Below are 27,444 nucleotides of genomic sequence, written 5' to 3'. Positions count from 1 at the left end.
TTTTTTAAATTACTTCAATTCTGGAAGCAAATGGATGACTTGCCATCATCTATTAGAGTTCTAGGCGCTGAGAAAACGAAATATCAATTTATTTGTGAATGTATATTACACCATACATATTATAGTGGAAATGCATCTACATGGTGATGCCAACCACAGCTTCCAGTTTTAGTTTTATAAGCATAGTTTCTATAATATGATTCTCCTGTCTATAACCAAGAAGACTTTCCAGAGGCACAATGAATCTGCATATTGTGGGATTTCTGTTAAATTTGGCCTGATAGCATAGGGAAGAGGCTAATAGCTGATGAAAGTTAGACTAGGTCTTTAGTCAGGAGGAATCTACTAAAGCAGCATTACCTGGATCTCTGGATAGTTATGAAACAAGGAAAGGGTCATCCACTGATTTGATTTGCAATGAATATGCAAGTTTTTATGGAAGTCCAGGTATGACAGTTTGAACCTTATCCCAAACTTACCCTAAGTCGATTAATGATTTAAGACTTAAGACCACAAAGTCCATATAAAGATTTTAAGTAAATCATGCAGCAGGATGAATATAGTGAAATCATTTTTTCTTTTTATCTTCCTGTGTCATATGTGGAAAAGTGTGCACATGGTCTATATTGCAAAGTAACTTTCTCTCTTTCCACATGCACACAAACGCATGGTGATGTATTGATAGAAACCAACTATGGTGCCATTAGACTTCTGTTTCATTGTGATGTTCATACATAGATATGTGGAAAACATTTGAACTTTAAACATATACAAAACTGAAATAAAATATATTGTAATCAGCTGCTTAATGTCTGGATCTAAAATCACTAGAGTCATCACATTTTAGAATTAAAAGATACCAACTAAACCAGTCCCCTCATTTTATATAATTTTAGAGGCAACTGAGGCCTAGTTTGAAAAAGTAATTTGCTTGCGATCACAAGATTACAGGGGTATAATGTGGACAAGAGTCCAAGGCATAGAATGCGGAGTCCAAAGTTTTTTATTTATCATGCTGCCTTAGAAAAAAAGTGAATTTCTGCAGCCTTCTCTGTATATATTTCAACAGTAATAGAAATCTGTGGAGATGTATTTATGTAAGTATAACTATATTTTGGCTATGAAGAATGACATTTTTACAATAGAATATAATTCTGCTTTGGGCTCTAGTTTTTATCTGTAAAATTACTGGGGAAATTGTAATTCAAATTTTATAGATTTTGAAAGAAATTAATATTTCTTTCCCCCTTATGGAAGATAGCAGTTGATGACATACATTAAGGTGACTTAACATGGTTTAGAATGTATATTCAACAAGTTAATTGACAGAATTTTTAATTTTAGCAGAACAGTAACAAGAGATGTAAGCTTCTATCCAGCATTTACTATTTCCTCAGTAACAACCTATTTTAATGGAGATTAATAAAAGCTTTCTATAAATTATGTATGAAACTTTCTTTGCATTCTAATTGGGATAGTCTTTTATCTTTTCCATCAGTATTGATGATATTTTTGGCTTCTACGCTTCTTTGCAGGTGCCCTTTACCTTAGTAGCATCCCTAACACACAATCATGAACTAATTTTTCCTCTAAATTTGTTTTCTAGCAAGTTTTTAGAAGCATTTGACAGTTTGTTATTTTCCAGTTGGATTGCTTCCTTGTTAGGCAGTTAACGAATCTAGTGTATTAGATTCTAAATTTACATATTGATAACATAGAAATGATTGAGGTAATTAATTTCAAAAATGAAATCTGAACTATTTTTAAAACTAAATATAGTGTGACAGAACCATTGCTTTGCCATAGCCACCAATGCTATAAGACGTTTTAACGTTATTTCTTTTCCTGGGGGAGGGTGGTGGTGGGGGTTATGGAGGAAATTTAGTATAATAATTGTTTAGAGCTTTATGCTTAAGCTGTGTATAACCAATTTCTAGACTCTAGTAAGGCTTCCCATCCATTTATTTACTATGACTCTATAGAAATAGTAAGATCTGTTCATATATATCTTGAGTCAGCTTTGCTTTTCTTTCGTATTTATTTTAAAAGCCCTTAGAATCTTTTCTAAAGCAGGGACTGTTTCGGAACATTACACAGTGCTTTATTTAGCATTAGTGTTGTGGGAGAATTCACATTCCAAGAAGAATTGAGCTGAAACCACTAAAACTAATCTTAATTATCACTTCTGGTGAATTAATGTTTTAAAGGCGAAATAAAGGTTTATTTTCAGGACTTTAGTGATGTTTGTATTGAACTCTAATGCTGTGTACAAACAAAAAACTGTTAAACCTTCTGAGAAGGATTCGCCTGACAAGTTAACTTTTTTTTTCCCTGAGCATATTTATTATTTACAAACACATAATTTGCAAATAAAAATTCTCTGCTCCAAAACCTCTACCCCAGCATTCCGATTGGGAATAAGACACTGGGGAAAATTTCTCATCGCATTTTTTTTGTACCTGCATAAATCTTTATTTTCCTTCTTTCAGATGCGTCTACATCCATACATTACTGTGTTTGGCTGAATTCCACTCTAATATGATGCTCCATTATGCACCATACTCTGATGACCTTGCTACTCCGAAAGCTGCTGGAGCCTGCCCTTGGCCGTGGGGTGTCAGCCAATCACTGCTTGTTCCACTTGTGCATTTGATTTTCAAGTTTTTTTTTCTCATTTAAGGAAAAATAGTATTGAAATAAATAAACATATAAAAGAAACAGTATTAATAAAGAAATGTGCTACTAATGGATGTCTAAGTCACCAGGAATTCTATTCTCGAAGAGGTGGTTAGCGGAAGTCAGTAGTGAAGCCTATAAAAAACCCCAAAAGCATATGTCAAAAATAATTTTAAGACTCTGGCTTTGTGTGAACCGAGGAAAACTGGGTCTAGTAAGTCTTTGTCTATAATACGTTCAATACCAACTTCGAATAAAATCCTAAATTCTTCAATATTTTTAAAGTTGTTGTGTAATCACACATTTTTTTCTACGCCAATGAGATAGTTCTGTTAAAGGACAGTGTCTCGTGCTCATTTCTGTGTGTGTTTCTAAATGCCACAGTGTGTGTTTGTGTGTTGTCTCACACATGTGTATGCAAGGGTCTTGAATAACATTTATAAAAAATATTGCCTACGAAACAAATTTGAAAGATTAATTTTGTATTTCCAATGGAAAGATTTTTCCTTAATCTTGAAATACTGACTAAAGAATTTTCAAGTTGTTTTTGGTTAAATTCCTTACGAAAAGTTAGAACCTTTCAGTTAGATTTACTGACGTCACTTTGGTCACTTTCAGAAAGAATATGTGGCTCCTGTTTTTGTGAGCTACATTTATCTGAAGGCTATTCTAGTTGGTGTCAGATAACGTAAATTCAAGCAGCTTCGGAGAATTTAGCCTGTTACATATTGTTGCGAGAGCAAGTGGCCGATTTTAGTTGTATAAGTGATAGTCTAGGTAAGTCAGGGAATCCTCTGGACGGTCCCACTAACTCTCTTTGTTTGTACATTTACATCTCTATTTGTTATGTCGTATGTGTTTGTATGCCTAAATATAAGTGTTCCATGTGTAAATTTTGATAACTTCTGAATACATTTATGGCATCATCTGCCCTATTGAAATTTTCCCCGAGTTTTGAAATACTAAGAATGTCAAATTCTTGAGATTTCTTTTGGTGAATCATTGCCAATATAAAAGCCTTTTAAGAAAAATAGCTAAATATTTGAACAACATTAAAATGTGGAATGATAGGAAATACACTGTAACCCACGTGAACCTCTAACGTATATATTTTTGGCTTTTTATTCTATTGCCTGTTATTTAATTTTGCAAAAAAGAAAATTTTCAGACACATCACTGAGGCTATAGTGAAATTTATGAATAAAACCTAATTATCCTCAACTTCTTATTTTGTTTTGAGCACAGGAAACAGTGTAAGAAGCTGGTGGAAAAAACTCTTACCATTTTCTGCTTCTTGGAAATGTCATGTTTCTTCATTCAAGTAGCAAACTTTCTTAAATATATTTAAACAGTGAATCTGGTAACAAATCATCAATGGAACTACAAATTATAGAGGGGAAGAAGTCCAGAATTTTGGGATAATCTAATGTGTAACCGCAGAGAGGGAATATTTATGAATACTTTCACAAAGAAGAACATTCTAAGGCAGCGTTTTGCAAACTTAGGTTGCAACACACTATTGGGATATGAATCAGTTTGTGAGTCTTCACCACAATTAGAAAGATATGAAATAAAGCAGAAACATTCCGAGTTCATCACTCATATAGTAAGAGTAAATATTGTCTTGTGCAATCCAAGTTTCAGTTGTGTTTGTGTGCATGTGTGTGTTCCTGTTCATGGTTACTATGTAAAAAATTTGTGACTGGAAGCAGTTGAAAAGGGTTGAGAACCACCACTTTAGACTGTTAGAGTGGCAGACTATCGCTGTTTATGATGATGATTAGAAAAATGTAATAAATCAAAACAAAAAACTTACCAACACTCCCAAGGATTTTAGTGTACTGTTAAGCTGAATCAGAATGATGGACAGCATGCTATTACAGCAGCATTTATCAACAGCAACAAGCTTTTGAGAAGCCTATTATCATTCCCTTGCCTTTTTTTTCCAGTCTTTGAACATGTCGCCATTGGTGTCTATCCCTACACAGACTTCCCTTCTGCCCCACCCTTCTCCTCCCAACTGTTATTCCACCTCAGGTCTCCTGACCAATCTCTTTTTTGGTTACTGGAATTTACCATTTAGGGAGGTGCCTGTGGACAGATGGAGACAGACGCAGAACAAATTACCCATTGTCCCATATATTTTAATGTTTGGAGGTTTTGTTTTATACAAGGCAATAATTCAGTCTCCATTACAAAATCTAAAGAGGAATATGAGAATGCTAGTGATAGATAAAGTTTAGGTAAAGTTTCTGTCTTTTAACACATCTAATGTCAGCACTGGCCCTGGGTATACAAAAAATAATAAGATAAAGTCTTTGTTCTCATGAAATTAATATATTACAAGAAAGATTATAGAGCAGAACAATGATAGATTATATTTGCATCATGCTTCTTAAGCTTCAAAGTGTTGAATGCATGTTTTCTCATTGGTTCCTTAGAGTAATCTGTGAGGAAAAGTGTCATTATTATTTCTGAGGTGAGGAAACCGAAGTAATGAGCAGCCTTTTTCATGCCTCTGATGGAACTGACTTAAGAACTTTAAAAAGTCTGGAGAAATATCCTGTCAGAATTCAAGCATATCGAAAGAATTAGGGGGAAGTTGTGAAATTTATGCTTTTGAATATAGTATATTTTCAGACTTATCTGGGGAGAATCTTCCCAAAAGAATTCCTTAGAACGGGCCCAGGTTTTCAAACATTTTCCAGTCACAAACTGCACTTCATACTACCAAAAAAAAAATAGTGCTGTGAGTATAATTTAGAGATCTAATTAATTAACCTGATTTGTAAACAGCAACTCTATATGTGATTTAAAACAAAAAGAACCTGTCAAGAATTACGTAACTCACTTTAACCCTAACTTTATTCTTGAGGTCATCTCTAGAAAAACTATCAAGTTCCTTAGGAAGTGATTCCAGTTTGAAATATCTCTCTGAGAATAATTTTCTGTCTGTAACTTTTCTTCAATATGTGTGATTTTTTTAATCCATTCATTTTATAGAGAATTTATTGATTTGCTGTATCTTTAATAAATGGTACAAGGCTTTGGGGTGTAATTAAAACGATGGCTAGAACAAGGCCCTTATATTCATAGATAGGAAAAATCATATAAATAAGGCAAAGGATATGTGAAACTCAGAGGGACTGCCCCCAAATTTGTCTTGTCCATCATAGTATTCCCAGTGCCTATTAGAGTGCCCAGCATATAAGAGACACTTATAAATATTTGTTGAATAAACAAACAAAGGGCCTGTGCCCTGGTGGTAGGTAGCCTGAAGTTCCATCCACATTGGATCACTGAACTATGGTGTGGCCACTTTTATATCAGACTCTGAGAGCATGCTAATTGTGATTTTCTTTCCCTGCTGGGAGGATGTCTCCATGATAAAAGACTACCTACTGTGTTGGCTCCAGTCCCTGTCTTCTCTGTGTGGTGTATGACTCTTGTTTCAGTAGCAAATGAGCAATTCTCTGATTTCCTCTCCTTTCTTCTCCTTGGTGGTATTGTAAACACCAAACCCTTAAAAAAAGATTAAACTAAAGGAAATATTTAAGGCAAGTAAGGGAGGTATTGGTCGCACCGTAGACTTGTGATATATTGTGAGGGGGTATGAAAAAGACCGTGCAAACATATGGGTTTTCAGTACTTTTCTGGAGATCCTTATCTGTGGGAAAAATAGATACATGTATGCCCAAACACATGCATGAGCCTCTGTATGTGTTAATTTATATATTCTTGAGGATATTATTCATTCACTGTGCAACCCATGCTCACTGGTAGGGGATATGTTTCCATTTTCATTCTGACTGCCCATGGTGAGCAGTCATTTTTAAAGGTGAGAGCTTGCTTCGTCTATCTGTAAAGAGAAACATGTACTTGGTTTACGAAGGAAAGAGGTCCAGAGAGGGAATATGTCCTTACTTTGGAATGGTGGACAGTGCGGTGGGAGCTGAAAAATGGCTTGAAACTCAAAAGCGTTCCTGAGGACGCTGAATGTTCCAAGAAGCATCTCTTTTAAATTGCAAATAACCTCTGAAGGAGTTCAGTTCAGTCTTTGGCACACCTTGGTGTAATTGCTTTAAGCAGATAACTAGGTCAGCACCTCACAAAGATCCATAGACCTGAAGAAGTGGGGATTTTGACTAGGGCCTTGAGGAAGGATGAGCAGCCTTCAGGAGCTTGGAAAACTGAGAACTCTGTTAAGGCACCAAGTGTCTTGAACCCCAGCTAGGAGTGGGGAGGTAGGGTGAGATTATATCAGAAAAGGATATTCAGGCCTGACAAAGGCACATGTTTGTGACTTTGAACTTTGGTCCAGGGCCCTGGTGACCATAAGGATGCAACTAAATGTCATGGCTTAATATGATCGATTGCAAGATTAATGTCAAAAAGTAGTGAACATCCACTTCCTCCCACTTGGACCAGGTGTTTTGTTTTGGTTTGGTTTTGATTTTCAGTCTAGAATATCAGGTCCAAGTGCTCTGTTTCCATTCATTTTCTGTTCCCATACTTTTGGGAGAAAGAGAGAACAAAGGAGTAAAAAAGAAGGAAGAGCATACAATCACTGCATGGCAATGTACTCCCCTTCTCCCTACTATTATTAGACTACTGTAATCAAGATAGTCACCACGTTATTGTCATGTCATTGTTTCTTATCCTAGTTTATTTCAATTCTCAGAAATGGAGTGCTAAGAGGTCTGTACTAAAGCCCAGAAACTTGAATTTTTAACACTTCTCCTCCTTTTCAATTCTGATTGCAGAGGGTAGATCAGGCTACAGAAATTTTAGGTTAGAGCCCCTGAAATGCCTAACTTCTGTTTACTGGTTCGTTTCTCTAAGGTCTCTGGCAAAATAGAAAATGAACTGAATAAAGCAATCTGAAAATCTACCTTCTGGCTCTGTCACTGACTGGCCAGTGTGACCTGTGTAAGTCCTTTCAAGTCCTGAAGCCTCTGGAAACTTGAAACTCATCTTCTGTCATTTTACATAATAACCCCTGCTCTGATTACATGACAGAATTTATGGAGTCACATAAAACATTTGGGACTTTGTAAAGCACTACCGCAACTTAAGATCATATTTCTAGTTATCTATGAATTTCTCTAAACCCTTGTTAAGGTGCATTTACAGTTTTGGGGTGTTTTCATTATCTATTATGTTAGAAAGTTTTTTTGTTTTTTTTTTTAAATTGTCCTAACCACTTGTTTGAAGCCTCTGACAATCTCTTATCCTGGTTGATTTCTTCAAAGTCACGCTGATCCTCAATCAAGGTGCAAATGAGTGTGTGTGCCCCCACGTGTGCCAGTAGGCACTGGATATTGGCAGACAAACTTTCAGTGCCTTTCGTCAGTGGTGAGGAAGGAAAAGAAAGAGCTGATGCTGTAAAGCAAGTAGTTTAGGAAAGGCTATGACAGTTTGATATTATCCGTTTTGACACTTTTTTTAAACTCCATCACTTTTTAACAGTCATTTCTTCTTTCGTGCAGTCTTTCCTGGGAGTCTTTCTTTCAGTCTTCATGCCAAGCCTCTAACATTAACAGCTATCAGTTATTTAGCTTTTGTTTTGTGCTAGTCATTCTGCCGAGGGTCCGCTACATTATATTATTTACTTCTCCTAACAACTCCAGGAGGCGGGTACTATTATTATCTCTGTGTAACATATGTAACTGGGGAAAAGCAAAACAGAACCTTTCCTATGTCCCCTCTTAGTACAGCAAGGGGCCTTAAGCTACTTGCAGACAACTCCCCTCCAACATACTTCTCTCTCCAAATCTCAGAATTTTTACCAGCATAGTATGATAAAAGCATAGATTTTAATTTTCATATTTAGGCTTCTGTATGCATTTTGTTCTAGTCCCTAATACCTGCTTGTATATTCTTAGCAGAAGAGAGAGCCTATATCAGCTTGCTAGGGCTTCCAGAACAAAATACCATAGATTGGGTGGCTTAAGCAAAAGAAGTTTATGTTTTCACAGCTCTGGAGGCTGGAAGGCCCCGATCAAGGTGCCAACAAATTTGATTTCTGATGTGATGATATTAATATTTAGTCTTAAATTTATAGTATATTTTCAGCATTTTCCAAATGAAAAGCAGTAGGAGTTAAGTGGGGCGGGAGTCTGTTGAAACAGTAATAATGTAGGTTAATAATCCCTCTTTTCAGAGGACAGTCTCAGTGGATTTTCATGCACAGTGGCATAATTGGTCTGACAAAGATCCAGTGGGTCTGATTTCTCATGGCATATGGAAGCTGCCAAGCACTTGTAACTGAGGCTGGTTCCACACTCTGAGTGACTCTTCATCAACTGTGATTATGTATGCATGCAATACACTTTGCATCATGACAGAAATCCATGGACAGACCGAGGATTTTTTTCCACAGTACCTTTTTATTTTCTTACTAAAATTAAAAATTCATGTGATAAAATACATAACGAGTAGCCTGGGAACTCTGTATGTGTCCAATGGGAAGTATGAAGTGATGATTTTGTTAGGGTGATACAGGATCAACTCATCAACGTCGGGAAGAGGAAGGCCTTCCCTTCTGTCCTTGGGTCAGAATTTCTAGGCAACCAAGCATAACAGCTGAATAGACTTTTCCTGAGAAGTACCTTCCTATGCTTCTAAAGCTAATTTTACATTTGACCCCCTGTATTAAAAATGGCAAGTTAATCAGTTCTTTTGTTCAGGGAAGTGGCAGTAATTATGGCACAAATTTAAAGGCTTTTTTTTATTGCATCGAAATCTGCATTTCAGTGTATATAACTGTTGAACATGAGAATCAGTTTTAGAGACAGAGATGGCATTTCTGTAGGGCATTAGGAACAAAAGATGGTAATGCCTATTTTTTCCAAAGCAACGCACATACTATTAGGTCAAGAATGTTAAAATTTACTGTGTTACTAAAACTTCTTGCCTTCTTCTTTAATGTTTACCTCTAAAAAGAAATTAGTCTGCATGTATGCATATATAATATATATGCATATATCTTTATACATGCACAATACACACAGAGAGGTAATACAGCTAACAATTCAGAGAGCAAATACTTAATGAGTGACCGTTTTATGCCAATGATGTGATTACGTGCAAGGCACTGTTCTAGGCACAGGAGAAACAGCAATAACAGAAATGAACAAAAATCTCTTCCCCTATGGAATTTCAACTTTGGTGGAATAAGACATAAATAATAATAGCCAAACTTACATTGAACGCTATATTCTAGGCATTAGTCAACATATTTTACATATATTAACTCAATAAATAGGTACCACAACCCTGTGAAGTATAATTATCTTCATTCTGTGGATGAGGAAAGTGATGCACGGTGGAGCTGAGTAACTTGCTCATGGTCATACAATTTGTAAAGTGAAGCAGCTGAGATTCCAGTGTAGACAGTCTGGCGTCAGAGGTCACACTCTCAACCACTCTATGTATGTGAAGTGGAGGGAACATGTCTGTTTTATAGCCTACTATTTCTATGAGAATGAAGTTAGATTCACCTGCTTCTCTCAAAGGCTTCAGAGATATTTCAACCTTCCTATTTTAATACCTTTTACTATGTTCTTGAAATTAGGTCACTCACTCCAATTTTTTTTGATAGCACCGCCTTAAACCTTAATCAAAGTGCAAATCAAAAGAAGAGAACGTGGATGACAGTAGTAGACGAGTATCCCTTTGTCGTCTTCTCTCTACCCATTCTGTGCTTTTGGGAACACCTCATAAATATATCTTTTCCTTTTTTTGGTAATTTTATTTTAATATTCTTCTTTTCTTTCAGTATTCACATAATCTGGTATGCATGTTATTAATACAACTAGGAAAAAACCTTTATTTTGTGTGGATTGCCATTTGATTTGGGACAGGAAATGCCTTTTTATACAAAATAAAATTTTAACTAGAAGATTTTTAAAACGTACACTTTGTGACTAGATATGTTTTTCTCTTGAGTTTTTTTTTTCCCTAAGCATTCACACCATTTGAAAGAAAGCAAAGTGAAAGGGAATGCCTTACAAAAGATTTTCCATGATTTATTCCGGTCTTCCTTAATTTGGGTGCTCATTATTAAACATTCAATTAAAATACGACCTATGTCATTTCACAATTTTTCTCTTAAAATATATTATCATTCTGTTTCTTTATTTAAACTTTTAATATATTTCTTTATGACACACATTTTAAATCACCTAAAGTGCAAATGGGGACTGTCAAAACCCGTCTGAAGTAGATTCTTTATGAAAATAATGATGTACTAATTTTTTGCTATGGTAGGATTTTCTTAATGTGTTGATGATACTTTTCATTATAAGATGTTTATTCAACTGAAGCGATGTCCCAAAATATGTATCTTTGTAATATAACTCTGGGTTCTGTTGTATAAAATCTCTGTATATTTGTGATCTGAGTTGATCTTTGTATTTTGGGAGTGATTTAAAATTTTTAAGCCTCAAAACCAGCGAACCAAATTTTTGAGCCTATTACTTCCACAGTCCACTTAAGAATTTGTAGAATTTTGTTTCCTTAACAATAGGTGTTAAAAATATTGCCAGCATTGCAATTATTTCCTATTAATGGAGAGAAAGTATGATAAAGTGATAAAGAACCCAACCAGTCTCCTCCAGGCCTCCCTTGAATTCTTACAGAGCTAACAGAGCACCTCTTTACTTTTCTCTTAAAAGTTGAACTCCTCTTTGGAGACAACTGACTTAAAAATCAAACTACTCTGGAAATTAGTCAGTGTTTTAATTGGCCTACTAAGTATGGGCGTCATAAATACATTCTAAAATTTGTAGGTCAGTAGACTATAAGCAAAGTAGGGGATGGAACAATTTGGTTTAAGTTGAAAAGCTGTTCAAGTTTAGCATCTGAAAATGGACAAATAGCTATGAATCTATAAACTTTGGTATTTGTTGGTACATTTTCAGGAAGGGAAAAAAGAGTACAAAAGATAAGAATGCAGTGTGTTTTGCATAACCACACTGTAAAAATCTGGTGAAATCAGTGAGTCAGTCTATGTATCTTATTATCACTCTAGCAAAATGTTTCCTGGATACACCCCGCAAGTTTTTCTGTATCTACTTATGCAAGTAGGAATTGTTTTCAGTCCCGGGTAATAAATAGTATGAATACCTGCTTTACACAGTAAACAAGTAATAAAAATGCATGTTTATGTAGTCTTGAGAATTCATGGCTATTAGTTTTGAACTTTTTGATTGTCCTTTGTGAAACAAGAACAGTCGTTGCTAGAGCGCAAGGCAGGGACTCCTAATGGCAAATTAGCATTTATAATCACGGAACTGCTCTATTTAGCCTGAGAAAAGGTTTAATGAAGAACTTAGTCTTACTGAATGCTTATGCTTTCCAATATTATCTGTAATACTGTTTGTTAATCATTAGATGAGTTACATCCTTGAAGGACTTAAAGTGCCTCATGTCTCCACCATGTCACGTTACAGTTGGTAAGATAGCGCATGCACGTTGTGAAGGAAGCGTGGACATTGCTTACAAAAAAATTAATCCGTATGTAGTGCTTCTGTAATCTACACATATATATGTCTGTATGTATTTCTCTACTCTACATCAGAAATGTTCAGTTCTGCATTTCAGCCTACAGAGATGCCATGCAAAGAAACTGAAAGTTATTTGTGTGAAGCCTAAACAAAGGAAATCTTGCACTATTCCCAGGCTTAATTATTGTGTCATGTATACTTGTGCAATTTATCTTGTGTTCAGAGCTGACCTATGTGTTGCTTTCTTGATCTTTAGTAAAGACTAAAAGCGTGCTGCCACTTGAGCGGTGAATTTTGTTTGGATTTTCTTTAGTATCCCAAAGAAATTATTCATCACATTCTGCTTCATATAAAAAGACGTTGACATGCAGAGAGATCCTCACGTCTTTTAAAAGCATGACTTACCATATAATATGCCTCCGCATTAGTGGGTTCAATCCTGGCTGAGAGGCAGATGCCAATTTTATAAGATTTATTTTGGTCTTGATCTCTGATGCTGAGCAGATCACTCATTTTTTCTTCATCTCATTTTTCTGATGTATTCAAAACTCCATGGGAAAAGTAAGAAACTGTAAAAATCAAACGGTGAAACATTGAATGTTGATGAACGTAATTTCTATTACATGTTATAGTAAACAAACTCTCTTTGGGGAAGATGGAGGAAAATTAAGTAAAAATGAAGTAATGATGTCAAAGCTGAAGCTACCTATTTGTCTGGAAGAACTAATTTAAAAAAAAAAGAATATTTTTTTGCCAAAAATAGCAGCGTTATGTTGTCCTTTTATCCCTACCACTCATCCGTGGAGGAGAATTGAAGACATATTATTGTGTTGCTCTGAGTAAAAGCATAAATTTCTTATTGAAGAAAAAAATATGCTTCAGAACTAGAGAGGAAAGTCTCAGTTTACAAAAGGAAAAAAATGAAGGATTTTGCTCAGGGGTCCAAAAAATGTTTGACTTATTTCTTTTTTATCATTTAAGATGGTTTCTTGCTGGGCCTCTTTATTGAATAATTGAAAAAAAAGTGGGTGGGGGAGGGACTTTTTCATCAAAGGCAAAAGATAGTAAAAAATAAAAGTACTAAGGGAATATAGAGAGGAAGTTGTATCTTTCTGTACTTTCATGAGTGCCTACATTTCCCCCCTAAACTTACAGTTGAAAAGCTCTGAAAAACATATCAAGCCCTGAGGAAAATGCTAGAGAATAAAACAAAGTCCTGTGCTCCTTCAGCTTCTCCTCTCTCTCTCTCTCTCATACACACATGCGCACACACATGAGCACACATATCCTCATAAGCTAAAATTACTTTAAGGCTTAAAACAGTCATACATTCATCTTTGCAAACTAAAAAAATAAACCAGTTTAGTGAGCATTGAAATGTGTGTGTGGGGGGGGCATACTGGCATATTTGAAAGCTGCGTTCAGAAAAATTAATATTAACCGTCTCACTAGACTTCAAGTTGTGGAAGAAGATTGCTAGAATAATGACTTTAGCAAAGTAGACATTCTGCACTTGGCAATCTTCCTAAAAGACATCGCATTGTAGGCATCCTCGCTTCCCCTTGATCCTTCAGCATCCTCTCCGGTAGAGTCAGTTTATGATAGTCGGATGTGTTGCTCATTTCTTCCCCTAGTAGCATCCTGTAAAGCTTTACACTTGCTCTATTTTTCCCGCCAGGAGGCTGAGTTTTCTCACTATCCCAGAGGAAATCAGATGTCAGTAAGTACCAACCAGCTAAGTGATAGGAATATTTTAAACACTGAATGTTTTTGAAATTTTCAGGATCCCAGCTGCATTGAAAAAGCTGTAAGGGACAAACAAATTTGAGACTTTCTCTTTTATCAGCAACTTTCCAATATTCCTTGATAAAATATCTAAAAATTAATGAAAGCAACGGTGGAACTCGAAGTTTGCCTAAGATGTGTCCCCAGCAACTTATATGATTCTAAATAAGGAAGGATCTTAAATAAGACTACCGGAGGTCACATGTCCAAATGAGCATTGTACATTCCTTTATTGAAGCCCCAATTATTGGTGTCCCGTTGCACTAGGAATATAAAGCAGGAGCTCACAGTCTTGTGGAGATGATAGACTTGTAAAGGAATAATTATGATATAGTATATAAGGGTTATAATGGGGGCTATAGGTACCCTGGGGAGGACTTACCGATGCCTAGGAAGGTTGATAATTGACAATTACCTCCCAAAAAAGTTATAATGTAGCTTTAATTTCTTTCTCCTGCGTCAGTCCTGTGTCGGTCTTGCAACCTTGGCCATAGGACATTGTCTGTTCTCATTGGAGCTAAGTTGGAATGTTTCTCTGCACCCCAACATTTCAACAGGTTTCTGCTATTTATGCATTTCTAATAGATTTCTTCTTTGTTTGTTAAAATTCATACTGGTTAATGAGCCATACAGTTAATCTCACTGCTTTTTAGTTGTTCTGTGATTTTGACCAAAAACTGAACTCGTTCACTGTTAGTTGTTCACTCTGAATTCTTCACACTTGGCTCGGAATGACTTTTAGTAATTTTCTGATGTCAAACCACCTTCAATTGGGAATTATTACTATCATTGAAGAGATTGAAAGAAAAGGGACACATGCTGTGAAGCGATTTCTAGAAGAGGAGTTATCAAGATGCTTTTAATCGTGGCGACATCACTGGAATGTTTACATCCTCTCGAGGCAACCTTTTCAAAAAATACAATTCATCTGAGTCATAAGTTATATTTTCCTAAAAATATTAGTCATGTAACCTTGTATTTTTACATCTTGTATTTATTTTATGCATTGATTATCAAAAGTGTTATAGCCCTAGGAAATGTCAAGAAAAATCATAATGAGTTTTTTTGCAATTTCTAATTATTTTTAGGTGCTTATTGTTTCTCCTGGTGCTCTCCTTTTCACCCTAGTGCCTATCACGTGTTCTGTTAACACTGGTACTTGTTAACAATTGGCTTTCAGATAATCCTGCTTAAGTGACTGGTTGATGACAGCTTTTAAGATATTGCCTCTCCAAGTTATATATCTATTCATGGAGGATTGTGGAAGAACAAAAAGCCCTGATGTGAGGCTTTCTAATAAAGGGACTCCTAGGAGACATTATCCAGGGTACAGAGGAAAACGTTTGGAGACACAGCAATCCTGGTAGAATTTTTTTCTTTCATTCTTGGTCCCTTGATCTCTTAAAGGTATCACTTCACAGTAGACCTCTGGTTTTGTGTCCAGTTGGCAGTAAGGTATTCCTTTTGTAGTGGTATAGCCTCTTAGGGCCCAAACTCAGGTCGTTTGATATATATATGTAATAATATATGAAATAATGAAATAATAGTATATAGTATATAGTTGTTTCCTCTAAAGAGATAATATTCTTTTTTAAATCTAGGATAAATTTTGATCTGGAAGCCATTCACCCCAGGAGATAACAGAGACTGATAACCCTAACCTAGATGATAATAAAAAATCCAAAGTTATATTTCTATCATTTCTGAAAAGTACTAAAAAGAAGCAGCAGGCAGAAGGGCCACATTTTAAAAATGTCCTTGTCTAGCCTCATGCTGAAAGACCCTTCAAGGAGGTTACTTGTTGGAAGAACAATCAGATTGATTTTCTGGGTATTGGCTTCAGGTGTAAGGCCTGCAGCATGAAGGGAGGGGTAGATATTCTGGGATGGGCACCACAGTGCAGCTAGCCTTGGTTGCAATCCTCGCCTTAATATTTTGGCATCTCTCTTTTCTAGTGTTTTATGCTGCCAACTTTTCCAGTCTCCTGAGGCCTTATTTTCAGTAACTATTCCTGAAATCTACCCAATTTTCTTTCTACAAAACCTTGCAGAATCTCTGTATAATTCTCTCAGGCACTGGTTTGAGCTAACACATCAACTGGGATACTCAGTTAAAAGTACATTTTTGCTGGTGAATATTAGTGGTTTAATATATTATTGTTACTAGCAAATATTTGTAGGAATTAGAAATTGCCTTGATGCCAAAACATTCCAGCTAGCAATGGTTATTTTTCGACTATCTAAATGTGGCTGATCAAAGAGAAGAATTTTTTTTCTTTTCCTTTCTTCCTTTCCTCCTTCCTTCATTCTTTTTTTCCTGCTCCTTTTCTTTCCATTTCAAGTTTTTAATTGGGTGGAGTCTAATAAGCCGTAAATCAATGTTTGTTGCAGTGGGCTTTGAAGATTTAGTTGTCCAGGTCATTTTTATCACTGGGGCATTTATACCAGTGGTCTCATGGTGAATTCTTTCATGACTCAGAATGGAGCAGTATAATTAATCATTCGAACAAGATATATGATGTGCCTTAAAACTTTAAGTATTTCAATGCATTTTTGAGTTATTCTCCATTATGGTAATTTATATTATGATTTTTAAAGAGGTGTTGGCTAAAACCATCTGTGTAATGATAAATCATTTTAGTATGCTTTATATAGTTAACGTTGACCTGCATCTAAGAAAATGGAGGCATTGTGCTACTATACAACCAGGCTACTTTGATTTATGCCCTATGGGATGTTGGCTAATGCATCTAACCAGAATTTTCCAGGTGTCTTCCAGGCTTTACTTTACTCTTGCATTAGTTTTCTATCGCCCTTGTAACAAATTATCATGAATGTGGTGGTTTAAATAGCAAATATTTATTGCTTATTGCTCTGATGGTCAGAAGTCCGAAAAGGGTCTTACTAGGCTATAATCAATGTATTCATAGGACTGTGTTTCTTTGTGGAGAGTCGAGGGAAGAAACTGTTTTCTTGCCTTTTCCGGCTTCCAGAGGCTGCCTGACTTCTTTGGCTCTTGACCTTCTTCCATTTTCAAAGCCAGCAATGGCTGGTAGAGTCTCTTTCATATCATTCTGACTCTCACTCGTTTGCCTCACGCATTCAGGGACACTTTGATTACATTGGACCCACTGGGATAATCTAGGAAAATCTCCTTATTTTAAGGTCAGTTGATTATAAACTTTAATTCCATCTGCAATTTTAATTCCTCTTTGCCATGCAAGGTAACATATTTACAAATTCCCAGGATTAGGATGTGGATATCTCTGGGGGGTCATTATTTCTGCTCACTGAAGGTCTGATAGGCAAACATTCCAGAAATTTGATAACCACAGCATATTATTTGGGCAGTCTGCAGTGCGACTTTTTTTCCTGTGCAATCTCAACATTTTATTTTATCACCAAATATTTTACTACTTTTACTGTATCTTACTTTTCCCTCAAAACAATATATTTGTATTTGAAAAAATTTAAGGATAAGAAAAGCTAAAGTGATCATTTTTTTGGTAAGATGAAAGGTTTGCTTTCATATATGAGCCGTCAGATATTTTGAGATGTGACCAATAATGTGATTGCCAATTTAGTGATTTCATTCTTTGCTTTACTAGGAGCATAACACTGGAGCAACTTTTACAAACTATTTATGCAACTTATTAAGTGCCTATTATGTACAAATAGTATGTTGTTAGATAGGGTCTGACTGACCTGCTCCAACCAGAGACAATGAAGGGGTGAGACTAGCCTTGAGGTAGAGTAGATCTGATTCCTCTTTGGGTTTCAATATCCTAATCCATAACTTGGGAATAACAGTGTCTTCCCTGTACAGGTGTTGTGAGGGTTAAATGCAATCATGGATACTCAGATCTTGGGACATACAGGAAATCAACAGAGGATAATGTCTTCGCTCCCTAGGACTTGGCCTGATGGTGATGTGACTGAAGGGACAACATGATGGTAGAGCCAGCTTGATGGCAATAAGATATAATTATATCTGGCACTGGTCATAATTCCTCTCTAACTGCCATATTTTAAGATTTTTTTATTGTAGGAGCCCACACTAACCATGATTGGACTAGTAGTTATCAATAGAGGAAAGGATATATTTTGAATTAGAAAAGACCATTTGTACTTTCCTCAGTTCACTCCCATATACATTTTCTTTGGAGATAGTAAATCCAAGATAGTGTCCCCTTCCAAAGGAAAAGAAAAAGAAATAAAAATAAAAATAAATGGTCACTCTGGAGAAAAGTTTGGTCTCACCAATTCCCATCAATCAATGATCACTGAGATCCTAATGGAGACTTTACTTGTTGCTTCTCTGATGTCCAAACTTCTCACAGCACACATGTGCTGACATCACTAGTTTTTTAAAGTCTCATAGCAGTTTGTGTCTCTGTCTGAATGAGCAAATTACAATACATTTGGGGTTTCTACTTCATCATGGCGACAGGCAGAGGGGAGGAAAGATAGAGGTAGTCTCTGCAACTCTGAAATGCATTAAGCATCTTTCTTGATTTCACATAAAATGATTAGATACATGAGCATGCTTGGAGTTAGTCTGTTTTTCTATTGTAATCCTGGTGGGCATTTTTGTAGAAGAGGTCCAGAATGCATTATCTTTGAAGAGGATTCTAACTGTCAATATAGTCATCCTCCCTTCTTTGCAGGGGCTACGTTCCAAGACCTCCAGCGGATGCCTGAAACCATAGATAGTACCGAACACTATATATACTGTTTTTTCCTAGGCATACCTACCTATGACAAAGTTTAATTTATAAATCAGGTACAGTAAGAGATTAACAATGATAATTAATAATAAAACAGAACAATTATGATAATATACTTTAGTAAATAATCTACTTTAGTAAAAAAATGGGAATGTGGTCTCTCTCTCAAAATTTCTTATTATATTGTACTCACCCTTCTTCTTCTTGTGATGGTGTGAGATGATAAAATGTCTACATGATGAGATGAAGGGAGGTGAGTGATGTGGGCATTGTGATGTAGCATTAGGCCACTAGTGACCTTCTGATGGTATATCAGAAGGAGGATCATCTGCTTCTGGACCACGGCTGACCACGGGTAACTGAAACTGCAGAAAGTGAAACCACAGATAAGGGGGCACTACCGTACAACATGCCTGCAACATTATTCTTCTAAGAGGAAGAAAAGAGGTAATAGATGACTAACTGTTTCACTCACATTTAATATAATACCCAGAGAACTCCATTATGACTCTTCCACTTCATATGAAACTCAGTAACCCTGATGATGAAACACTGGCATTTAGGCAAGTAGTAATATAAGGAAGTGCTGTTCAATAAATTGTTACAAGGCCAGTATGAAACGAGATTATGAATTGGATATAAAAAGTTCTGTACATATCATTGTTACTCTGTAGGAGTTTTATTAGTTCCTATATCCATGAGTTTCATTTTCTCATCTGTAAAAATATGTATTCTAATAACACCTATTTATAGAATTCTAGCACTCAAGGGAGATTAAATAGGTGAAAGTAATCTATAAATTGTAAGTTGCTTTACAAAGTTTATTTATATCTATTGGGTAGATGCTAGGGATGCTGCTAAACATCCCGCAGGGCACAGGGTAGCTCCTCACAACATAGAAATATGGTGCCCAAAATGTCACTAATGCGAAAGCAGAGAGACCCTGACCTATTGTGAGTAATAGCCACTCTGTTCCACTCCTAGGCTAAAGACAACAGGGGAGAGAGAGAAGTTAATGGATTGAGAAAGGAAGAGCACATTTGGGGAGGGCTGCCCAAAATGGTCTGGTAGGCCAGGAATCAAGGAATAAATCCTCTGACCTCTTTCTTCTCCCTCTTTTTAGTCTGGGCCAGAAATTCCCATTGGCCAAACCCAGCAATAAGCCAGAGAGAAAGGGATTCTGTGAATTTAACCCCTCTTAGTCAACCTCCTGGGCATAGAACATGATCATGGTGGATAAGGGTGAGCGTGGACAGCACAGGTGTATGCTGCAGGGGGAGGTGAGAAATGGAAAGTAAATAACCCCAACCATGAATCACCGTCTCAGATTAGTATTCAACTCTGAGCCCATGAGGGAATGATTCTTTGGATAGGTTCATCTATATGCAGAGGGAAAAAGTCAACCATGGGTACAAATTTGAAGAGAAGGAAAAATCAGAAATACTCTGTAAATTAATTCTTCCCCAGAGATATTTTGTGCTTGATCACCATATTAAAGCGTAGTAAGCATCTGCTTTTCTCTTTTTGTACTATATGCCTTTATCCATTTCAGTTCATTCATTAATTTACCAAGTAACTGAGAATGTGCTGCGTGCCAGGTACTGATCCAAGCAGAGAAGATACAAAAAATGGATATGAAATGATGCCCACTCTGGAAGCAGCTTTGGGTGTAGTAGGAGAGGCACCCATATAAACAAACTACTACAACACTTGGAGCGTTTATGTATAAAGTAGTATAAGAGAAAGGGAGATAGTAACTGTTCCTAGGATGTAGCAAGCCGTGGCAGAGGAGGTGACCTTGACAGAGTCTTCAAGGACAAGTAGGTGCTTCCTGGACAGGGAAACGGAAACAGTTAGTGCAAGACCTAGAGGTGTCCTTTGTGATGCAGTGGAAACAATGGGTGATGAAATAAGGTAGAGTTTCTGTTTCCAAGGACTTTGTGTGTACTCTTAAGATATTGGAACTGTAACTTGAATGCAGTTGAGGATCATTGGTGATGCTAGTTCAAACTGACTTAATTAAAAAAATATTTCCAACTTCTATACCCTTGTGTGGTAAGAAGCATTCAGAATTTTGTCTTTAAATTTAAATCTTTTAAAATAATATCTTAAAATTGGTGGTGTACAGATTCAATTATTTCTGAGTGAGCTTAATTTAGTGAAGATTTTACTGAGGCATTTTGATGTTCAAAAGTGATAGCACTTAATAAATGTCCTTTGCTGGGCTATTCTGATTAAAGTGCTGTAGGATCAAAGATCTCAGAATATTTTGAGAATAAGAGTCTTTCTTCTGTTTCTCAAAGATTAACCGTCCTTAAATCCTCACTTGAATACACTGGGAAATATTTTCTATATCATTATCTTTTTGAAAGTTGTGAAATAATCATAGTTGGGAACAGATTCGAGGAAAGTTTGTAAGGTATAAAATTGAAATTCAAGCTTTATATTATGTGGATACCCCTAAGTTTAATGCTCTTTAAATATGAACACGCATATTTTTCTTGGTCTCTATAAAATTTATTAATCACTGTGTCCCTATGAACTAAGCACTGTGCTTTGTATGTGCGTGCTAATGTTTTTGAATTGACATTGTAGACTTCATGATCAGCTAGACAATTAGATTTTGAAGGTGCTTCAGTTCAGTAATATCTTTATGTAGGGCTATATATTTTTTCACAGGATATTTACTTGTATATCTCCCATTTGCTGGAGCAAATATATGGGGAGTAAAATTAAAAGAAATGTTTTTGCCATGTAGTTTCCTTCCTACCCACTACCCTTTTTAAAATACAGTTTTCTCCAATTTAAAATAGTAAGCCTGTGGCCAAAAGTGTTTTTGAGGGTAGAATATGGTTTGTTCTCTAATCAATATTAGAGATAAAATTGGAATAACATGGTTGTCTTTGAAGAAAAAGAGTATATCTAGGTAGTTCCTCCTCTTCCACTCTTCCCAGCTGCCGCCTTTACCCTGTTTTTCATACTGATTGACTTTTTTGCCCATTGATTTTTCCAATGTATCTCCAAACCAAGGGGTTGATGACAAGAGTGAGGGGGGTAGCAGCAACTACCTGCTGTCTCTTCTATGTAGTTTTGAACCTGAACCTTGAAAGAAAATTTCATTACAATTGAGTAGTTAACCTCAATATTTCCACTTCTCAATATAATAAATGTTCAAAGCTATTGTTTAATCTGAATGAGAGGAATGTTAAAAATGCAAGTGAATATTAGATGATGTGGATTCTTGTTTTGTTGACTTTTTGCAAACCTTCCTGAGTTGCTGTCTTTCAGTAAGGGTCAGAATCTTTGTGATTACTCATGGCTGCAGAAGTTGGTGAAGGAACTTCGACCCAGATCCTTCCACCACCAGTCTCTTGTCTTCTTCTTACCTTTAGGTTTCTTGTTTTGGGGTGAAAAATACCTGGAAGTAAATGGGACAAATTACATGAATAAAGATTTTTGACCCCACATATGCTGTTGATATTTAAATAAATGGTAATTCATTCTCCAAGGGGTAAGTGAATGACATATTACTATAACCCAATTAAAAATATTAAGGCTTCAAAATGGGAAATTTGAACTTGAGGTCATGGATTTTGGGAAGTTCTGAAAGGAGTAAGAAATGTTTAGATTCCAGGAATCTTTGATTAAAATATGTTAGTGAAAGTGGAAAAGTTCTCAGCTGGCTGGTATGGGAGATAAAATACCATAAATGTCAGTATCATGCCTGGGCAAGTCTTTAAAGTCATTATAAACAGTAATGGGCGCTATAAAAGACAAGGTCAGAACATTTCTCTTAACTCTTCTGTACAGATTCTTTCTATTTCTGGTACATATCTCATTTCCCTTCAAGTATCTTTAACTGTAAAGAGAGAGATAACCTTTACAACTCTCTCTTTTATTGATAAGGAAACAGAATGAAAGTCCCTCAGTTTATATGCAATTGCTGTAGTCTGTGAACAGCATACTTTTCTGAGTGGTAATATGGTTAAATTAGCAAGAATCATATAAGAAGTACATTTTCACATAAATCACAAATTTTGCGAAGTTGATGTATGAAGGTACATTGTAGGCAGACTTGAGACATTTCTTCAGGCTGATACTTAGTACAACGGGGACTGGAAGCAGCACACCATGCAAAATGATGTTCTGTGTACTGTGACTATTTGACACAGGATTCAGGCCAAGTTTGAGCTGAGCTCCCATGGCAATGACCTCTTTTAGGCTCTGTTAGAGGACAAATGGATTCTTCTATCATTCAACAAATATTTATTAAATACTTGCAGTCTTTTGGGCTCTGTTCCTGTTCTCATGTCCCTTCCATTCTACTTTGAAATGAAGACGTAAAAATTATTACCTACGTGATGAATTTAAAAAAATTGTGAAGTAACTTCTTCCAAGTCTTCCTCCCAAAGGAGTAATTAGCAGTGCTTTCTGATTTCATTGCACGCATAAATAAGGAATTGTATTGGAAAAGATAAATCATTATGTCTATAATTTGAAATAAAGTTTGACTTATATTTGACTACCCTGAAATTCACTGATAAAACCTTGATTTATCCAAAAGTGTTACTGATAATAGAAACCACCTAACATAACAACATTACGTGCTTCCGAAATGCATTTTCGTAAGATCCATTGAATTTCTACACCTAGGCTTGTCAAATTGGAGTCAGGTTGGGCAGTCGGTGTTAACTTAAATTTAAATCTCCTCAAAGCAGTTAGGCCCTTCTTATTCACTCAAAGCCTTCAAGATTTGCTGCAAACGCTAGGTAGTTTTTTTCTGGAAGGAGGAGGCAGTAGTAGCAGGGGTTGCTATTAGCCTCTACCGTGACTCATTAGAACATGTCCTTAAATAAGTTTAGTTCCGTATCAGGCAAGCAGCAGAACATTCCCAAGTCATTTATCAAATGAAAGGGAAGGAGTTTGTCATATTCAAGCAGCGCGGGTGATGTGAGCTTTATTATTTTCCCTTTCTTCTGCAGAAAACATGATATATTGATTTACTTTAGATTGTTTGGGGTCCAAGGTGTTTTGTGCTTGCAAAAGTTAAGAATTAAAGGTCCTAAATTGTAAGGTGCTAATGGGAATGAAATTCACACCCAATGCAGGAGGCATTAGTTGGAAACAATAAATCTTGTCAGGCTCAAGGTACTTTTATTGCTGTAAAAAAATGAAGGTCACAAGATAATCCTATTCAGGGAAGTATGTAAGACATTTAAAGAGATTCGTCATTTTTCATATGACATACAAATACCCTTTTAAAGGATTTTAGTATTTTATCTCCGACTTGATTTGGTATTTAAATATTTTAAGTCAGCGCTTTAGAAACCCATATGTATTTTTTTGACACTGTCTAACTGCATAGTTTAACAAATAGATGGGTGGTCAGGATTTTCTGATGAGTGTCCATAATTGTTGGGTGGTGTGAAGATGGCGTCAACAATTTTATTTATACTGAGGTTTAAGGAAATCCACATTGATGGAGGATCTATTATATACCGAACGCTGCCAGGTGTGTTTAGACTGAGCAGGTCATGTCATTCTTATGGTGCTGTTGGATATTCTTTTTATGCTTGTTTTCTCAGGTGAGGAAACTGAGGCTCAGGGTTTCATAACTTGCCCAAGATCGTATAGTTAATGAGTAGAGCTGGGCTAGAACATAGGGCTCTGTGATTCTCTCTGTTTAACGTTAGTCACAGGTCTCACCTAGCGTTTCACAGAATTTGTTATCTTCTACGATATTAATGGAGGCATAAAGCTCAATTGTGCTTGATCTTAGAAATTTAAACAACCCAAGTGTTTAAAATTGCAGATGCATCTCTCTTTTTGAATAAGTAAGGTTCTGAAAGCAATTTATGTATATACATATGTGTATATAGTAAAATATATTTTTAAAAATTTTATGACGAGTATTCCACAGTTTGGTTCTCTCTATAATTGTTTCTGTCTAGAGTTTACACATGAAAGCCTGTTATAAACAAGTTTCTTGTTGGACCCTGAAATCTGCTTTCACTCTCTACACTCTTTCATCTCTGCTGCTTCTAGAAAAAAGAGAGGCCTCTAGACCTGAACCTTCAAAACATCCCTGCCCTCCTAAGTTATTTTCTCAACAAATACTTACATAGCAACTAAGTAGTGCCACGCGCTGTCCTAAGAGCTTTACACGGAGGGGACGGACGTATGGACTCCTCACAACAACCCTACGAGTCAGGAATTGTTACCGTCTGCCACCGAGCAGATGAGAAAACTGAGGCACGTAGAGTTAAGTAGCTTGCTCAATGTCATACAGCTAGCAAGTGGTGAAAATGGAATTTGAATCTGTAGCATCTGATGCTAGAGACCTTGAGCTTAACCATTACGTTATGCAGACACTCCAGATTATATTACGTCTTCTTACCTTTTATGTTTCTGTGTCAGGTTACAAATAATTGCTGAAGTCTATCAGTGTACATCACGCAACCCTCTATAGTTCTCCCAAAATACTGCTTTAGTAATCATTCTCTAAATGTCTTATGTTTAATCTCTTTCTCCCCATTAGTTCCTTTCTCTCTACTTATAAATAAGGTCTGATCTCTAACATTCTAAAAAGTACCAGCTTCTTCATAGCCCTCCATTCGTAAGATGGAGTCTTTAACTCACTATATTCCTCTCTTCGTTTCCCTTTTGGCTGTCAGCTCACTAGTCTGGTCTATGCTCTGACCCCCTTCTACAACTGTCCTTGCTAAGTCACCTCTGACTGAGAGGTTCGGACCTTTCAGCTTTGCTGGCCCGTGATTTTTTTAAAGCTCTACCCTCAGAGCTTACAATAACAGCTCTCACTGTATCCTGGGTGTCCCCCTACCTCTTTGAACATTTCCCCATCTTTTTCATCCCTTAATGTTGTATCCTCAAAGCTTCTATTAAGGATTCCATTGCTTATTTTAATAGTCACCACCTGCCAGAAGAGCTGTTTTCAAATGACAATTGGTTTCTGTATTTCTGTGTCTCTCGAGTCTCAATGTAATATGTGCAAACTGAACTCATTATCTCTCTATTGCCAGTGCATCACCTCTGCTTCTCTTTTGGGCTTTGATCCACAGAGCATCCACCTTTCACGCTGCCTTCAGAGTTATCATTCCAAAAAAATGGATCTTGCCCTCTAGATCACCCAGGTTGCTCCTGTGTGTAAAACCTTCTGGGGCATCCTGTAGGATAAAGAGAAGACTGATTAACAGAGGAAAAAGATTCTTAGCAAGTGAATTAATCCGTCTTTGATTCTTGATTAATTTCCCAAGTACTCTCTGCTCTAGCCACACTAAACTGTTTGCTATTTGCCCACTGGAACTTTCCTTTTATCAGCTGGAGGCCTTTGTACACTCCTCTTCCTCTGTCTGAAATGTCCTTTGATCCTTCTCCATTCCTCAGAAACATACTTATATTTGATGACTCAGTGACTCAGCTTAAATGTCACTTCTTATGCAATGCTTTCCCTACCTCCCATGCTAAAATGAGTTGTTCTTCTTCTTTGGGCTTTATTCAACATATACTAATCACTTTGCATTGCAATTAACTTTTTATGTGCCTATTCCCGCAATAATGTGACCTTCTCAGGAAAAAGGATTACGTCTAATTTATCATTGAATACTCAATGTCCCATACATAGTAGGCTCTCAATAAAAGCTTATAGAATGGTTTGAGTGATCAAATTAATGAATGCAAATAGCAAACTTTCATTTAATATGTATTTAACATGCTCCGTGCCAGGCAGTGCTCAAGGCATTGGGCTATGGCAACGAACAGCCTTGATAAAAGTCACTGTTGTCACATGGAGCTTACATTCTACCAGGGGGATGCAGATAAGTAATAAGATATAAATAAGCAAAGGAGAAAATTAGATAGTGGCAAAGTGCCATTAAAAAAATGCAGAAACAAGAGATGAGAAATGCCAGGAGGTAGTGAGGGCTGCAATTTTAAATATGACTATAAAGGAAGGCCTTAAAAAGAAGGTGCTGTTTGAGAAAGACTTAAAGTAGATGAGGGAGGAAACCATTGGGAATTGAAGATCTCTCTGGGCAGAGAGAACTTCAAGGGTAAGGCTAGAAACATGCATAAGACAGATGAGGCATAGTACCAGAGACCAGAATGGAGGAAAAGAAGGAGTAGTCGAGTGGGGGGAAGTGTTAGCAATAAGTTCAGAGAGGACCAGAGGTTAGATTGTGGAGGAGTTTTACTCTGAGTGACAGAGGAAGCCATTGGAAGACGGGCAGACAAGTGGAATACCGCATACAATTTAAAACATTTATCTTACGTGCTGTTATGAGCAGTTACCAGTGGTAAATTTGTGATGTTGGCTTTGAAAATTGCATTGAAGGCTCTTGATAGTGCCATTATTTTCCCACACATATATATTTGAGGACAGCCAATATTCACAAAGATAAAAACCACATCTTCATCTGCAATAGTATGACAGTTGTGTGAGCACTAAAGAGCAGACAGGAAAAATCTATGTATCTGCATCAATGGACAGAAAGGAGGAAAAGCATGGCTGGGAGTGTATGACATCACACTGGGATGACTAAACTGTAGATTGGTTATTGCTCTTTTATATGTTTTAACTTGCAAAGAAGAGAATATTGATATAATTATTCTAATTGCATTTCTTAGAAACTCTAGTACATTGAGATAGGTAGATTTTTGTATCTGTGTTTCTTTCCTTTTGTTTTATTTCTTTGACAGAAGTTTTTGAGGTGATCATATCAATGATGTTAG

The 27,444-nt window shown here is 36.4% G+C and overlaps 1 protein-coding gene across 22 annotated transcripts in view; it reads left to right on the top strand.

The window, feature by feature from the left end:
* PCDH7 (protocadherin 7) overlaps positions 1-27,444 on the top strand; it is a 398,823-nt gene that overhangs the window by 8,171 nt on the left and 363,208 nt on the right. Inside the window, exon 2 of one of the 22 annotated variants that reach the window (XM_070506101.1) lies at positions 2,490-2,957. The exons of the other annotated variants lie outside the window; for them this stretch is intronic. Within the exon in view, the coding sequence (XP_070362202.1) occupies positions 2,490-2,525 (36 nt within the window). The 3' untranslated portion in view covers positions 2,526-2,957. Of the gene's footprint in view, positions 1-2,489; positions 2,958-27,444 lie in introns of those variants that run through there. 22 annotated transcript variants of the gene reach the window in all.

This window comes from Equus asinus, chromosome 3, assembly GCF_041296235.1.
Source record: "Equus asinus isolate D_3611 breed Donkey chromosome 3, EquAss-T2T_v2, whole genome shotgun sequence".
Lineage (NCBI taxonomy): Eukaryota > Metazoa > Chordata > Mammalia > Perissodactyla > Equidae > Equus > Equus asinus.
Note: the sequence above shows the minus strand (reverse complement) of the source record. Positions and strands in the feature narration are given on the sequence as shown.